At 41.9% G+C, this 17,922-nt stretch overlaps 1 protein-coding gene across 1 annotated transcript in view; it reads left to right on the top strand.

The window, feature by feature from the left end:
• DCC (DCC netrin 1 receptor) overlaps positions 1 to 17,922 on the top strand; it is a 774,549-nt gene that overhangs the window by 454,639 nt on the left and 301,988 nt on the right. The window contains exon 9 of the mRNA XM_032213902.1: positions 2,784 to 2,938. Coding sequence (XP_032069793.1) covers positions 2,784 to 2,938 — 155 coding nt within the window. The remainder of the gene's footprint in view (positions 1 to 2,783; positions 2,939 to 17,922) is intronic.

Here is a 17,922-nt window from a genome sequence, read left to right as displayed (position 1 = left end):
AGAGAATCAATGGGGCCAGCCTGAAGGAGAGAAGGAGATGGGAGAGGATCAATGGGGCCAGCCTGAGGGAGAGAAGGGGATAAAATTGGAGAGGCCACTGTGGGGCAAGCCTAAAGGAGAGGAGAGGCCAATCGTAACTACTCCTTAATTTTCAAGCTGTAAGTGTCGATTTATCAACTCGATCACATAGTTTCGTAGCAGAGCACGGGTATCCAGCTATATTAAATATCTCTGAATGCCAAATTTTACTTTTTAAAAATATTTCAAACTATCATTATCCAAGGAAGGGGCATCCACAATATTTTTAATGCTTTCTCATTGTCTTCATTTGCCAAATGGAAAATATTTTTCCAAAGCTGCTGTTTGCAAAAATATATTTTTAAGGGAAACTAGCAAGGACAGAAAAAAATGTGTTTATATCATGGACAAGAAAATGGACAAGTAACCATGCTAAGTGGCCTGAACTAATTTCCTGGAAACAGATTTAAAAATTAATCTGGTGGCTTAATTTACATACATTTTCATGAGGGCTGCAGGTTATTCTTCTAGCTTGCAAAATTTTCTCAAAGAACCAATAATTGTCCAGGGCTGAAATTAGCAGATCCACTGTATAATAATAGTTTGAAATCAGCTGAATTTTTGATTGGTACAGACATAATGAGGTGAGTTTTTCAGGAAAGTGACTACAATTTGGAGTTAAAGGATGGAAATAGGCCTAAGCTGTCAGACATTGATAGTATTCAGCTGCCTTTTTAAATAACAGAACAACAGAGTTGGAAGGGACCTTATAGGTCATCTAGTCCAACCCCCCACTCAAGCAGGAGACCCTATACCATTTCTGACAAATGGCAGTCCAATCTCTTCTTGGAAGTCTCAAGTGATGAAGCTCCCACAACTTCCGAGGGCAATCTGTTCCATTGGTTGATTGTGAACTTCCAGTGGTGGAGCATCCATAACTTCTGATTAATTGTTCTAAATTAGGAAAGGAAATTTCTCCTTGTTTCTAGACTGGTTCTTTCCTTGATTAGTTTCCATCTATTGTTTCTTTGTTCTGCGTTGAGTTGCATTTGAATATTCCCAGTTTGGATCTGAGCACAGCTCAGCTGTGAGTGCAAGAATTAATTTATTTGGAAGTTCCCAAGTGCTTCATTATTCCCTGTCCTTCACCAGTTGCATGCTTTATTGGAGTTAAGATCCGTCCATCATCCATCCATCCATCCATCCATCCATCCATCCATCCATCCATCCATCCATCCTATTTGCCAAAATGTGACACTGAGTAGCATAGATCCAACATTGAGGTCAGATCTGAAGCAAGTATAGAACTAGAAGCAGTGAGGCATGGATTGTTCCATGTGGTATTTGTCAGAGAATTCATGACTGGCAGAGACATGGTAACAGGGTCAGCCAATGAATAGGGCTTAGTAACAAGGTCAGCCAATGAGGGCTGTTTGTAAATGAAGGAGTTTGGAGCCAGGGCATAGCTTAGCCCTGCAGCTATGAGTGTCGTGCTGAGAATTGAAACTGAAACTAGTCTGTGCTGAGAACTAAACTGTTCTGCTTCTCTGATCTGAAACTGAAGAAACACTTGTTGGTATTGTATAGTTACTTATGTGTTATATTAGAGGTGTGTTCTGGCAGCCACTACTGCTGGCTTGCTCATGGACATGCAGCATGCACATGTACGCTTGATGTGCACTGTTCGTGCATGCACAGTACAATAAAAATGGTTGTGCACATGCGCAGAATCAAAAAAATGAGAACCAGTTCCAGTGACCCAGGCTGCCAAACCACTACCAGTTCAGTCAGACTGGTCCAAACCAATAGGAACCCACCACTATGTTATATTGTATATAAAGAGAAGTTAATGAATCTTGCTGAATCAGTTACCTGTATGTGCTTTCTGGATTTGATTTCTGCAACAAACTCTTGACAATATTCTAGCCTCATCCTGTATGGATTTGTGCTATTAGTGCTCAGCACAGCTAGAAACCTAAGAGTTCTTGTCTGGAGAGATTTCCACCCAGTTAAAATTGGTGAAATGTTTATTATTTGACTGTTACCACATATGGTAAAGTAGTGTTGATTGATATTTTTAACAATATATTTCTAAACAGTACATAATATTCATACCAATTAACTGTGAGAATGAGCACCTTAGCTGCTGTGTCGTAAATAGTACATTTGGACAGATGTCATGTAGGAGTTATGGGGATTTTTCTTTCTGTAACTATTCAAGATGCTCATGATTTTGTTTTATCTTTCACTTCAGTGTTTCTTTTCTTTCTTTCTTTTAAGTACTCACTGGTGCTTTAATCTCCTGTTCCTATCCATTTTGTTTTAGTTTATGCTTGTCAGTATCTTTGTTTTATCGCTTTAGATTTTGCTTTTCTGTTACGCGATAAGATATTGATGATTCACTGTTTAGATGCTGCACTGAGAACCTAATAAAAAGAGGTATAAAAATGATAATGATCGTAGCAAGATAGGAAGTCCTTCTTCTTCTATTTAGCCTTGACAGTTCATCACAGCCATTCCTTAATTTTCTCTCCCTTATGATTTTATGAAACCTTCTAGAACAGTGTTTCTCAACCTTGGCAACTTGAAGATGTCCGGACTTCAACTCCCAGAATTCCCCAGCCAGCATTGAAGTCCGGACATCTTCAAGTTGCCAAGGTTGAGAAACACTGTTCTAGAACATTATTTTGGAACTTTTTTTTCCCGTCTTGACATTTGTATTTCTTGCATTGCTCTCTCCCCCTTTTTTTTTTCTTTTTGGTTAGGGAGAGAGCACTGAATACCTCCCAGTCTGGGTTGCTCCAGCTTACAGTGGGGAATCTGAAACCCGAAGAGACCTATACCTTCCGAGTAGTGGCATACAATGAATGGGGACCGGGAGAAAGTTCACAGCCCATCAAGGTGGCAACCCAACCTGAGTGTAAGTACATTAATTGGGTTCTAATTGGGATTTGATGTTCTTGCAAGTTATTTTTAATATGCTTATGTATAGTTGTAAAGTGGTATGGTATGGTATGGTATGGTATGGTATGGTATGGTATGGTATGGTATGGTACCAGGGGTGCATTCTGGCAGGCACTACTGCTGGTTTGCTTGTGTGCACGCTGTACATGCGCATGCACAGTGCGATTTAAAAAACTGAAAAACAAGATGGCAGCGCCTAGGGCGCAGCCCAGAGAGCCAGTTCAGGGGCATGGCAGACCTGGGTCGCTGCCAGTTCATTTCATTTTTTCATTTCATTTTAATTTATTTGTATGCCGCCCTTTTCCCTGAAAGGGACTCAGGGCGGCTCACAACTCAAAAAGGGAGGGGAAAAACAAACAGAGTTACAAAAACATAAAAGCCATACACAGTTAAAAAACACAGCAATCATACCATTCGAAGTGGGGCAGCGAGTCTTTAGCCCCAGGCCTGTCAGAACAGCCAGGTTTTAAGGGCTATGCGGAAGGCCTGGAGGGTGGTGAGGGTACAAATCTCCACGGGGAGTTCGTTCCAGAGGGTCGGAGCAGCCACAGAGAAGTTCCAGTGACCCAGGCTGCCAAACCATTACTGGTTTGGCCGAACCAGTACGAACCGGTAGGAACCCACCATTGTATGGTACACTACGATACGGTAGGGTATGCTACTCTATGCTATGCTATGCTATGGATAAAGTGGGAAATGTTAGATCCAGGAGCATCTATGTGGTGGAGAGAGAATAACAGATTTGAAAGGGGATTTGGAGGTCTTCTAGTCTAACCCCCTGCTCAAGCAGGAGACCCTATACCATTTCAGACAAGTGACTGCCCAGTATTTTCTTAAAAAGGATGGAAGGCTGAATCAATCTTGAGCCTGGTGAGATTTGAACTGCCAAAGTGCAGTCAGCCAGCAGTCAGCAGAAGTAGCCTGCAGTACTGCACTCTAACCACTGTGCCACCATGCCTCATGATGCTAACTTATTAACTGCAGTGATTCCCTTAACAACTGTGGCAAGAAAGATTGTAAAATGGAGCCAAACTTGCTTAACAAATGTCTCATTTGGGCTCAATTGTGGTCATAAGTCGAGGACTACCTGTAGTGGATGATCTGGCTCTTCCCAGCAGAGGACCTGTCTAGGGATAGAGATTTCTACACATATCCACAATGACAGACGCTGCGATAGTCTTTTTAATAACAGTGTATGATTTTGCACAGCATATCAATATTGGTTAATGTAAGCTTAATAGGAAGAGCTGTCAATTATACCTCAGAGTAATTTAACTGAATTACAGTTTAGTAGTTCAAACAGCGGGCAGTCTGTAAAACATTTCTATGTTTGTCATTGCTGTGTCCTATTAGAATGATATGGCACTCACAGTTTCAGCCTTTCCTAATAAACATTTTTTTTAAGGGCAAAACACACCTTGCTATTTGAAATGCTGTTATGTATCTGCATATGCATACTTTTAAGTCAATTTTTGACTCCAGGTGACTGCCTGGACTAGTCCTTACAGATGTTTTGGCAAACCTTTTTGAATGCGGTTTGCTTTGTGTTGATGATTTTAAGTCAAGGACTACCTGTGTTTTCTCCCCCTATATACTTTTTCAGTGGCTAAGATGTTGAGCTTGTCGATCAGAAAGGTCAGCAATTCAGCGGTTTGAATCTCTAGTGCTGCATAACTGAGTGAGCTCCCATTACTTGTCCCAGCTTCTGCCAACCTAGCAGTTCGAAAGCATGTAAAAATGCAAGTAGAAAAATAGGAACCACCTTTGGTGGGAAGATAACAGCATTCCATGCACCTTGGGTCCTTAGTCATGCCAGCCACATGACCATGGAAACATCTTCGGACAGCGCTGGCTCTTCGGCTTTGAAACGGAGATGAGCACCACCCCCTAGTGTCAGGAATGACTAGCACTTATGTGTGAGGGGACTCTACCTTTACCTTATCCTTTTGAAATTAATTTTGAAGGAATCTCCAGGTTAATCTCCAAAACAGAACACTTCAACAAGAGAATAATTATGGAAGCTATCGAAATAGAGAAACACCCCCACAACATGAATAAACGTGATAATACCTTCCGCGCCTACCAAACATCTGGAAACCAACCCGTCCACACACACACACACACACACACACACACACACACACATATATATATATATATATATATATATATATATATATATATATATATATATAGAGAGAGAGAGAGAGAGAGAGAGAGAGAGAGAGAGAGAGAGAAGCCAATCTCAGTTTTAACAGTGCTGCAGATGAGCACCAGGCCATCAGAAGTGGATGTGTTAGGGAAACAAAAGTGGCTGTGCTATAAAATATTTGATAAATAGCTTCCTGCAGAAAGGCAACCCTTTTGCAACTCAAATGTGGGGTGGCAGATGTTGTTACCCTATTTTTCTTTCTTCAAACACCCATCATTTAAGAAAATTGACATTTTGAACAGAACACCTGATGGAAAAGCAAACCCTTGGAGTTTGGAGTCAATGGTGTGGCACTTGGAATGGTGCAGATGGCCTTCAGGCTTTAATGATGGCTTTTGCAAATCTGCTGATCCTCTCCTGTTGACAGTGTGTGGTCCTTGAATAAGACCTTTATTTGACAGATTTCACTATATTATTTATTTATTTATTTATACATACACACGCACACACGCGCGCGCACACACACACACACACACACACACACACACTCAGCTTGTATGTAATTTGAAGTCACGGACTACATCACAACCCTTGAATGATTTCATGGCCCAAAAGATATTTGGTTTTAAAGGTAGTTGTTCTGCACAGATATTTAACTAGAAAATCCAAATTTGATTTATTCAACCTGCAAACAAATTAACATTGTGTTCCTTTTGAAACGTAGGAGGAAAAAGAACGTCATTGTACCTCACCCTAAGACTAGTTTTATCACCATGGATATTATTCCAAAGGGACTGCTCTTCTCTTCTTTAGTCCAGATCGTTTGGAATTAGGGAATATTCATTCATTCATTCAATTTCTATAGCTGTGCTCCTCAACCAAGTGATTCTGAGTGCTGCAAAGGTCAAAAATGCGAGAAATGATCCTAAGTCATTGTTTTCAGTGCTATTGTAACTTCTAACAGTCGCTAAACAGACTATTGTAAATTGAGAATTATCTGTATAGTAAGCATCCACTTTTCGGAGAGTTTAGAAGTGAATTTCTCCAGAGGCTTAGATAACCACAGACAAACCATGCATAGCAAATAAAGGGGGGGGGGATTGATATTCTTCTCCCATTTTCTTTGTTTCTGGGACAAATTTGACCACTTCTTCATTTTTGTGGAATATAACATAACAGCCAGGATTTCGGGAATAAAAAGATGGGCATGGAAAGAGACTTATTTTTCCCTTGGAAGGCCTTGGAAAGCCTATAGTGCAATTCCATCACAGAGATTGTAACTAAATTTCATTTTAGAGGATCAAATGTATAAATAAAATGGTGAAGTAAAGCTGACAGTCTTTTAATTCACTCTTTGAATTTTTGGGGAGGGGGGGTTGGTTAGATTTATCAGAGCACTGTGCATCACTAAAGTAAATAAACCCATCATCCCATGATAGACAAATGCCAATGAGATAATTCCATCACCTGCATATTGTCAGAATGTACTTGCCAGTCAGCTAGGATTAAATTCTGCAGCTAATCATACTGTGCTATTTTGTGAGAGCAGCTTTAAATGAGGACAAAATCCTGCATCCTGGATAACTGTATTAGATCAATACCATCAACTTGCTTTTAGCTTTAGACTTCAATATGTAAGACAAGGAAATGAACATAACTTTTAATACAAAGCAGAGCCGCTGATCATCCGAGTCAAGTTGTAAAATCAATATTTCCTTCCTGATTTATCTCAAAGAAATTGTGCATGGGAAAGAGCTGCAGTGAATATTAGAAAGACAGTTGTGAAGAGCAATAGGTTTCCAGCGTGTAAATTAAGGTGACTTTGTAGGGAGTAGCGTAGAGCATTTAAAAACTCCTGTAATATATTGTGCAAGAAACTCTGTGTGAACTATCTCATTTTGTTTTAACTTTCTCCCACTTGAAGCCTTACAAATATGTTGGATGACAACTCCTATTAGAAGAGGTCAATAACTCATTGGGTGCCCTGCAGAGAATCATATGTCAGTATATATGGAGGACATCAAGTTAAAGAAAAATGTTCCATTTTAGGTATTTTGGTAGAACAGGTTCACCTGTTCTATGATAGCAAGAAAAATTATTTGACCTCAGACACTTCAATGTCCATGAGCATTGTGTTTTTAAGACTCAAAGGGTACAAACACTGTCCCCAGAGAATAATCCCTCCTTCCATAAAGAGTACATGGTTATCCATTTACTGCAGAGGTGTCAAACTCAAGGCCCCAGGGCCGGATCTGTCCCACAGAGTTCTTAGATCTGGCCCACGGTTTTTCCAATATTTTGCAAATACTATCATTGATACTGTCAGTACATGCAAAACTAGATATGCAGTCCCTTTGTCATAACCCTCCGACATTATGCCCAACAAAAATATTTATGTTTTCAGGTCTATACGTTACTTAATTATCTTTTGCAACCATCTGTGTATATTGGAAAAAAGGGGAACCCCCCCCCCATTTCAGATGAGGATGTAATCTGAAAAAATGTTAGGTTGTGCTGAGATAGATTGACTTTATAAATAAAAGATAAAGAAGACACAGAATATTCCTTGATATGGAATGATTTTATGAGTGGGTTAGAGACAAGAGGTAGAAATTAGACGAAGAAAGATTACTGCTAGGTATGAATTAAATATAAAGATGTTTTATAAATATAAATATGCTAATATAATCAACAGATAAGTCAATACAAAAGAGAAATTTAGCTAAAGCTACTCTGTTACTTGGGAAGACTGTGGGAACTCCATTTTTGCTGGCACAGGGATGCAGGAGGCTATTGCAGCTGAAAACAGAGCTTGCAAGCCTGTTTTTACTGGCAAAGTCCTCGGGCTTCCACAGGTGCCCACAAAATGTGACGTTGAGCTGGCCATGCCTACCCTGGCCATCTGAGGTCAAACACAACCCTGATGCATCCCTCAATGAAGTTGAGTTTGACACCCCTGATTTACTGCATCCAAAGATAAAGCCATAAGCAATGGAACAAGAGAGCAGCCAGTGTCAAGAACAAGCCAGGATTGATACGAATCAGGAACCACAGTTAAACGAGGAGCCTGAAGAGCAACTGTGGAGCACCCAGGACAAATAAAGAGAGAACCAAAGAATGAAGGCTAGAGAAACTAGTCGGAATTCAGGCAGAACTAAGATCCTCGGGCAAGACTCCACTTCCAATTGCAAGTTCCTTCTCTTGGCTTTCTTCCTAGAAGAATCTGAGGGTCATTACAGGTGACTAAAAAGAGTCCAAAGCAGAACATTCTTCACCAAAATGGCTACCAGCTTCAGTTCAGTAGTTCACTATGTAAGGCAGCTCCCCATACAGGGGTGGGCTGCTAGGGGTTCACACAGGTTTGGGCGATCCTCTAGCTAGGATTATGCCCTAGCTAGTGAACCCCCAAATGCCACCCCTGGCTGGCCACACCCACCCGACCCTGCCCCTCCCACCCTGCCTCGCCCCTCCCAGGAGTCTCCACATGGCTTGTTCATCATGCCAGGTAAATGCAGGGCCCACACAGAAACTCGGGGAGAGGGGAAAATGGGCCTATTAGAGGTTTCAGACGTGTGGAAAAAGGCCTGTTTCTGGTCTCCGGAAGGCCTCCAGAGCCCAGGAGAAGCAGTTTTCAGTCTCCTGGAGGCTCGAGGAAAGCCTCCAGAGCCTGGGGAGAGTGAAGAACACCCCCTACACCGTGATGAAGGAGATCGACTAAGCCACACCCACCATGGCCACACCCACCCAGCAACAGGGCAGTGAACCCATTGCTGTAATTTTTGAAGCCCACCCCTGTCCACATACCATAAGTTCCAGTGATACTTAAGATACAGGCCTTACAAAATTTCCTACATCTAGTGCAGGAATTCTATATTTGCTTTCATATTTAGTATATTGCTGTTGTTTAGTTGCTAAGTTGTGTTCAACTCTTTGCGACCCTGTGGACCACTGCCCTCACCCCCCATCCTCCACTGTCTCCTGATGTCTGCCCAAATCCATGTTCATTGCGTTGATGACACTATCTAACCATCTCATCCTCTGCCATCCTCTTCTCCTTTTGCCTTCAGTCTTTCCCAACATCAAGGTATTTTCCAACGTGGGAAGAGATGCCATAAAATGGGGCAAAACTCACTTAACAACTGTCTTGCTTAGCAATGGACATTTTGGGCTCAATTGTTGTCATAAATCAAGGACTACCTGTATCTATTATGAGAACTTGAAGGATTCTCTTGATACCAGTGGATAAATCTGACCTTTGGACTTTTTCTAAAGCAGTTAATTTTGATTTGTTTCAAAGGCATCTCGGTAGATGGAAAACACTATGCTATATTATCTCATGCAGAGATTTAGCTTCTAGATGTTCATTTTTTTTTTCAGGAAAAAAAAAAGACCAAGGTCCAAATTTTCTTCCCAGTATGAAATATTTCACTCTTCAGAATAGCTAAAAGGCCGTGACCAATTTGCCCTCTTCATCTTCAGCTACTCTGAGAGAAATTGTGATTAAATGGTTCTCTGAATAGCCCGGTAGTATATTTTGTTCACTTTGCGGCATGATATCATCTGAAAGGATTTGACAATTATTACAAAGTAAAACAGATTTAATCTTTCTCTTCGTGAGGGAACACAAATAATTTCAGATGCATTTAAGATTATTTTGGAAATGGCTGTCTGAAATCTACTACAGAAAGCTATTTGTCTTCTTCCAGCTTTCTCTATACAGCAGCCTAAATCTGCCAGGGAGGTAATGAACTTTTTATCTATTGAATTCCAGGACTGAAATTGGCATAATCACTGCTGAGGTTCAGTTAGTAACTAAACGTTTCTGTTTTTTGAGAAAAGTATGACGGCACCATTTATTTATTTTTGTTATAATAATGACATTATTGATCATTTTTGTCTGGATAGGAAGGAATTCAAAGGGTTTAAGGGTGTGATCTTTCATCACGTCTTCTCTGTCAGAAATGGTTGTCAAGAAAAGCCATTTTAGGAAAGCATGTGTAAGACTGCCCTGATAAATTTCCTCATTTTGGTTTTTTTTTTTTTAAATTATTTTTTTCCTGACAGAAAGCGGGCAGCTTTCAATTTCATTTCATTCGGATTCATTTTAGGTATCTACCTAGGAAAAGTGAGGAGTAACTTAAGTAAATGTATTCCATTTGCTTAAAATACTTCATATTAAGTGTGATATTCAGTTAGATATTCAGATCCTATTTCTGTGAAGAATGGTCTCCTCCGACATTAACTTTTAATTTTGCTTTAGGCTGATTTCTTTATGGCTACCATAATAATCGGATCGTATTTGTGAGAGGGATAGAATTTCATTTGCATTTCTGTGAATTCATGTGGAAATGTGTTAGAGGGTGTTCTTTTCAGCATACAATAAGATGACTACAAAAAAGGAAGAAAAAGAAGAGAAATCCCCCCCCCCAAACTACCAGTCTCTTAAGAGGATTTGTAATACCTCTCAAACTAATTGCAATCGTATAGTACATACTGTTGGAGGATTATCATAAATTACTTACCATTTGGGGGAAGCTCATAATCACCTTTCGGTCCACAACTCCAGAGTTCAGAAAACTTAACTAGATTCCACTATTTCAGCCCAATAAGAGTGAAGTCTGTACAGATTTTTTCATCTGTCCCCAAAACTTAGTCAGCATTGATCTTTCTTCCACTAACACTCATCACAACCCCACTCTTTTTTTTTCCTTTTCTTTGGAGGAAGTTTCATATTGCAGGGATCTCTGGGCCATGGACTGGTACTAGTCTATCACCTGTTAGGAACTGGACCATGGAACTATGCAAAGTTTCATGTTCACAGGCCCAGGATCTAGGTAGCACATGAAACCATCCCCCCCACACCGTACCATATCCATGGAAAATTGTTTTCTATGGAACTAGTCCCTGGTACCCAAAAGGTTGGGGACCACTGTCATAATGGATCTATCATGGTTTGTCTATGGAGATTCTCAGTCATCCAGGTCATGGATGTCCCAAAGGTGCTTTTTTCAAGAGGCAACTGGATTTTCTGGTTTTTCTTTGATGATGTTTCACTTCTCATCCAAGAAGCTTCTTCAGCTTTGACTGGATGATGGAGAATGGAAGGATTTATACTCCTTGCAGACAGCTGGTCATTTGTATTCTTTTAGCGAGTTGTAAAGACCACCTGGAGGTTACATCAGGGTCATCAGGGTCACCTGAGCGATGCAAATGGGTGTGGAGCACAGGTGGATTTCTGCCGGTTCAGCCCAGATCGGGAAAACCGGTAGTGGTGGTGGGAGGCTATGCCCACCTACCTGGACACTTCTGCACATGCACAGAAGCATTGCACGCATGAAGGAGCGCAAGCACGAGTGAACCAGTAGTAAAAAAATGGAAACCCATCACTGGTGTGGAGCCTTCTTGGAACTGTTGAAAGAACTGTATTGTAGATTGGAGATCAGTAATGTTGTATCCCTCCCTCCCCCATTGAGAAAGGGCTGTTCAATTTTGACCTAGATGGTCTCTTTGACCCCTCTTTCAATCCAGCTGTGCTCTCTCTTTAAAGTGTGGACTTTGGGTGTTTTATCATTGGGATGGACAAGCTTCTGCCTCAGTGTATTCTTGGGTTTGATGTATACATGTATGTTGCGTTGGCTGAAGCTTTTCCAGAAAGGGGGGGAAAAAACCCAGAAAGTCAGTTGCCTCTTGAAAAAGCACCTTTGGGACATTACGGATTGGTTGTTGGTGTCCACCAAATCTAAGTCAATAAAATCCATTAATCTAGTCCAGCCTGTAGGAATTACTGATGAACATCTTAAAGCCCAATGAAACATAGAATCGCTTCTTGAGATGTCAACCTTTATGGATCAACAGCGGCAAAAGTCTATATGTGCTGAGATTTTTTTTTTTTTGACAAATAGCTGTCATGCCTTCCAAAATTGTTAAGAGCAGGGTAGCAGGGATTTCATTATGCTAATAATTACATTGCCTCCAAGCTTTCTGAAGCTGCCTCACCCTGCAGAGCCCTGAAGCAAATTTTCTAGAAATGTAATTAAAGCTGTTAACTGCAGTAAGACAAGAGAAGACGAAGAAGAGAAATCACAGACAATCAAATCACGCTCCGGTTTATTGATAGGTGAAAGGCTTCGCAAACAGCTTGCATTGGATTTTTTTTTTTCCTCTGCAGAAAATTAGGAGGCGTAAAGCAAAGTGAACTGTGTTCTTAAGGTTGTAAATAAAAAAGACTGCTGTTTCTCATTATTAGGGCCAAACAGTGGTGGGACTAGGTGGCTTAGTGGCTAAGACACTGAGCTTGTCGATCAGAAAGGTCAGCAGTTCGGTGGTTCGAATCCCTAGTACAGGTCTCCTGAGTGAGCAGGGTATTGGACTAGATGACCTCCAAGGTCCCTTCCAACTCTGTTACTGTTTACTGGGATTCAACTAATTTAGCAGTTCTCTGCCCTAATGACTGGCTGGTATGGCCATGGTGGGCATGGTCAGGGGGCGTGACAGGCAGCACTCAGCCTCCTGCCTCCCCCCCGGAGCAAAAATGGGCCGGGGGGGGGCATACTGCACTCCCCTATGCCCCATTTTGGGCCTCCCTTCTGTGCCCTAGTAGGCCTCCCTTCTGCCAACCTAGCAGTTCAAAAGCATGTAAAAAATGCAAGTAGAAAAATAGGAACCACCTTTGGTGAGAAGGTAACAGCGTTCTGTGTGCCTTCAAAATTTAGTCATGCTGGCCACATGACCACGGAGACGTCTTCTGACAGCACTTGCTCTTCGGCTTTGAAATAGAGATGAGCACCGACCCCTAGAGTCGGGAACAACTAGCACATATGTGCGAGGGGAACCTTTACCAACTGGCTGTCATTGCATAAACTGTATGTTCCTTTATTTATTTTCCTTTTTTTTTGGGGGGGGGGGAATAAATTCCATCCTTCAAAACTGAATTATTCCAAGAGAAACAAATGATACTGTAAAATGATAATGTAAAATTGCAGAAATCAATAAATGCAAAGCATCAACCCAAATAGTTAAGATGGTTTTGTGCAGCACAATTTAGTACGTTAATAGATTAATATACTAAAAGGCTTGAGAGGAAGAAAACAAAAACAAAAAATTGTACAGCACTAGAAAGAGAATAAATATATATATTTCCAGTAGAGTAATGGGATTGTAGAACCAGGACACTAAATGAAATAATAATCCAGCTACTGTATGTAGAAGACAATTGTTCCATTGGTAAGAACAGTCTTATGTCTGTTTTATTTTTCAATAATTGAAGAGAACTTAAAGGAAATGAAAAGAGAAAAAAAGAAATAGCCCTAGGCATTAACGTTCAGTAAACTGAGACTTAATGGCAGGAAGGGGTTTATTGAAAATGTTTCCACACAGAGAAAGAATGCAGATAGAAATTTTTGAAGATAAAACAGGAAAAAAAAACCAAAGAAATAATATAAAGTACTTTTTAAAACCCATTTGTTTGGTTTGTTGTTGTTTTTTTTTGAAACTGACACATGTTGTTAGCTTCCTATTAATTTCTACTTCTGCATTTAAAAGCTGAAGTGAATTTCTATTTCTGATTTTCTATTTCTGCATTTAAAAGCTAAACAATGGCTAATTTGCTGTGCAAGAAATGGGTCTTTGAAACTAATAGATTGATATTAAGATGTGACTTCTTTGGTTCTCCTTCTTTGTCCATCTAGTTTATGATTTATTTTCTCACATCCTCAAAGGCATGGATTAAAGCAAAACATTAATGGAAATTAATAGGTCCTCACATTGGAATAACATTAAACATAGCCCTTTTACCAAAGCCCCCTCACAAATAGTCCTTAAAAGCCCCTTCAATTAGAATTATAGGATCCAAATGCTGAATGCAGAAAAAAAGAGTTGGAAGGGACCTTGGATGTCTTCTAGTCCAGCCCTTCCCCTTCCCAAGGAGACCCTATACCAGGGGTATCAAACTTGCAGTCTATGGACTGAATGTGTCACACATTGGACCAGGGGTGGGTTTCTCGCCCCGTTCCAACCGGATCGGTTGGAACGAGGCCGGCGGCGTCCTCGCGCACACACGCGGCGTCCTCACGCACGCACGTGGCGTCCTCGCGCATGCACGCGGCACACGCATGCGTACTAGCGTCTGCGCGATGCTCCAGCTGCTCCTGGAGGATCGCGCAGGCGCTGTATGCGTTCTGCGTATGCGTGGAAAGCGCAGAATTCAGAAAAAATGGGTAAGAAGCGGGCGCGGGTGTGCGGGCGCGTGCGGGCGCGGGGGGGGGCTTCGCCATTCCCGGAAGTTACTTACTTCCGGGTTCGGCGACCAACCGGATCTCAGGGACCGGTGCGAACCGGTCGAAACCCACCCCTGCATTGGACATGCCCACCCCTGTCTAAATGAAAGGGGGGAGTCGCAAATCATCACGGGACGACAATGTGACAATGCGAGTTTGACACTCTTGCCCTATACATTTCCAGTCAAATGACTGTCCATTCTATTCTTAAAAACCTCCAGTGTTGGAATACTTACAACTTCTGAAGGCAAGCTATTTCACTCATTGTTATCAGTGTGCCACGGGTGTCAAACTCCTGGCATCATGTTGCTGTCACAATACGTATCGTGATGTTTTTCCCCTTCGTGGAACTGGGGTAGGTGTGGCCTGTACGTGTCACATCCAGCCCATGGACTGCTACTTTGACTTCCCTGGAGCAGGGGTGCTATACACTTAACTTCCCTACCAGTTCGCAAATGTGAACATGCCTCTGCGCATGCTCAGATCCTTCCGTGCATGCACAGATCCTTCCACATATGCACAGATCCTTCCCTGCATGTGCTTTTGGAAAAAATGGCCTAAGTGGGATGCCATAGAGCCGGGCACAGGTGGACGGAGCCACCCCCTATTTTTGCTATAAGTTTGGCAATCCAGTCCGAACTGGTAGAATACCACCTCTGCCCTGGACTAGGCATTCCCGGTTCTTGCAATCATTTGACATATGTTTTGACCTGCAGACTCTAATCATCTTTGCTGCTCTTTGCTGCACTCTTTCTTGAGTCTGAACATCTTTTTTTAACATATGGTGACCTGTTCTGACCCCCCCTCTGTAGGGTGAGTCACGCCGACACAAGATTACTGCTAGACAATTTATTTACAGAAATTAACACACTGACAAGACTTTGGCAGCAACCCAGACTTCCACAGATAAGCAATACACACCAGAGCTTCTCCAACTTTAGTATAATAGTTGAGTCCTGCAAACAGCCTCCTCCTAAAGTCTCTTCTTATATACTCTCTTGGGAGGAGCTTAATCACAACCACCTGGCCCCAATTATCTTCTATATGTCCATAGTTGCTGTCAACGCTTATCTGCCCGTCTTTGCCTAGCGTCCGGGACCAACTCCCTTAGCTCCTCCCCACTGCTCCAGGGCCTGACATCAGGGACAAACTCCCTTTGGCTTTCACCGCTGCTCCGTGCCTCAGGTGCCTCCTGGTAGCCAACCAGCCCCTCTGGTCCCTGCTCGGAGTCTGAACCCTGTCCAGGGTCCTCCACATCTTCCAGAGCCGACTCATAGGGTCCCTCGCTATTGGAGTCTGTTTGCAGCTCCAACGGCTCCTGCTGGGCCACAACAGTGACCAGAACTGAATGCAATATTCCAAGTGGTCTCACTCAAAGCAGTATAGAGCAGTACTAATACTTCATGTAATCTTGATACTATTCCTCTGTTGATGCAGCTTAGGACTGCATTAGCTTTTTTGGCAGCTGCAACACACTACTGGCTCATAATTAAGTGGTTGTCCACTAGAACTGCTTGGCGCTATAGCACAGTCATCCAAGTTTAATTCTGATAGTGACAAAATGGGTGTCACAAAAATCACAGTGCAATTGTGCAATTTCTTTACCTCATCACAGTGTTATACTAAAGTAAGGAAGGGGTAGATTTTGACACTCACTACACCTGATGGATCCCTACTGAAGCTGCAGTGGCACAGTGGTTAGAATGCAGTACTGCAGGCTACTTCTGCTGACTGCCAGCTGCCTGCAATTGGGCAGTTCAAATCTCACCAAGCTCAAGGTGAACTCAGCCTTCCATCCTTCTGGGGTGGGTAAAATGAGGACCCAGATTGTTGGGGCAATATGCTCTGTAAACAGCTTAAAGAGGGCTGTAAAGCACTGTGAAGCGGTATATCAGTCTAAGTGCTGTTGCTACTGCCATTAGGCCAGCAAGTTCAAACCCCTAACAGTCCCTATTCCTCCAATCCCTCTTTAATATGACTTAACTTACATTCTGAACATCATTATTGCCAAATGCATCGTGAGAATGCCACTTTGAAACAAGTGTCTACTAAAGAAACTGCTCCATTCTCTCACAATCTGTCTTCTTTTAATTTAAAATTATTATTTTATTTTTCTGTTTGGAATATTACTGTTATCAGGTTTGATTTCTCTGAAGTTGGTCTGCTGTAACCCTGTTTGGATGTGCAAGTATCACCTCTGACCCTTTCCTACTATTTGGAAGGGACCGTAGTATCTACACATTTATTTGCAGGCTGCTTACCTGAGTTTCATAGTCTGAAAATTCAGGTAAAAGTTCACCAAATTCATGAAGATGATTACAGTCCAGCCAAGCCGTAAACTGAATATTGAGTAGGGTGCAATTTCACTATGCCTAGCTATAGACTTGGTGGGGAAAAGGTAATTTGGACAATGTAGAGATGTGAACACAATGCTTTTAAGCAACTTCTTAAAGAAGTTGTATCTTTATCTAAGTTCTCACATCAGCAGCTGCAGGAATTCAGACAATATGACTTTAATTTTCCTCTCAAATGAGACTGTTGTTTGCCTGCTGCTGTCTACTACAGCTGAGTTATGAAAAGTCCTTGGTGCTCTCCAGGGGTGGGTTGCTCCCAGCATTACTACCAGTCCAGTGCGCACAAAACTTTTGTGCACATACACTCACTTAGCTCGCTTGCATGCCAGATGTGTGTTATGCGCGTGTGCGCATTTGCACAAAAATGGGTCTGCGCATGTGCAAAATGTTTTTAAAAAATGTGTGATTACAATTGTCCTGCACATGCGCATAATTGAAAATCAAGATGGCGGCCCCGTAGGAGAACCAGTTTGGAGACCTGGCAGGCCTGGATCGCTTCAAATTCCAGCAACCTAAGCCACCAAACCACTACTGGTTTGGCCAAACCAGTCCGAATCGGTAGGAAGCTACCTCTGGTGCTCTCTGAGTTTGCTTGTTTTCTTGGAGACATTTCATTAACCAACTAGGTAACATCATCAGTGCTAATGATGTTAACTAGTTTGGGTCATGAAACAGCTGCAACAAAACAAGCGAGCTCAGAGAGCACCAAGGACAGCTCGTGTCAACCCTGAGCTGCAAATATTCTCCTTTATTAATACAGCTCAGTTAAGATTCATATTCAAGGGCAAAGCTTCAGATGTAAAAGTGCCCCTTAGTTCCTCCTTGTAACTGAGGTATATTTATCTCAGATGATGACTAGCCCATGGCTGCTGATTTTCAATCATTGGTTAAACTTAACTTTCTTCCAGCGGACCAAGTTTTTTCAGTGGTGGGATACAACTGGTTTAACAACCAGTTCAGTGAGTGTGAGCTTTGTGTGTGCAGCATTCAAAAACTGTTCATTTTAAGCTTAAAAACCTACCTCCTATGTCAGTGTCGGTGAGTAAAACAGCTGATGTGAGGCAATCCCCTGTGCCACATGAATCAGCTGAGCTAAAAAACAGGGAAACATAGGACAGGAAAGAGCAGGGGCTGATGGGCAGGGCCAACAGCTCACAGG

Source organism: Thamnophis elegans, chromosome 3 (assembly GCF_009769535.1).
Source record: "Thamnophis elegans isolate rThaEle1 chromosome 3, rThaEle1.pri, whole genome shotgun sequence".
In the NCBI taxonomy this organism is placed as follows: Eukaryota; Metazoa; Chordata; class Lepidosauria; order Squamata; family Colubridae; genus Thamnophis; species Thamnophis elegans.
Note: the sequence above shows the minus strand (reverse complement) of the source record. Positions and strands in the feature narration are given on the sequence as shown.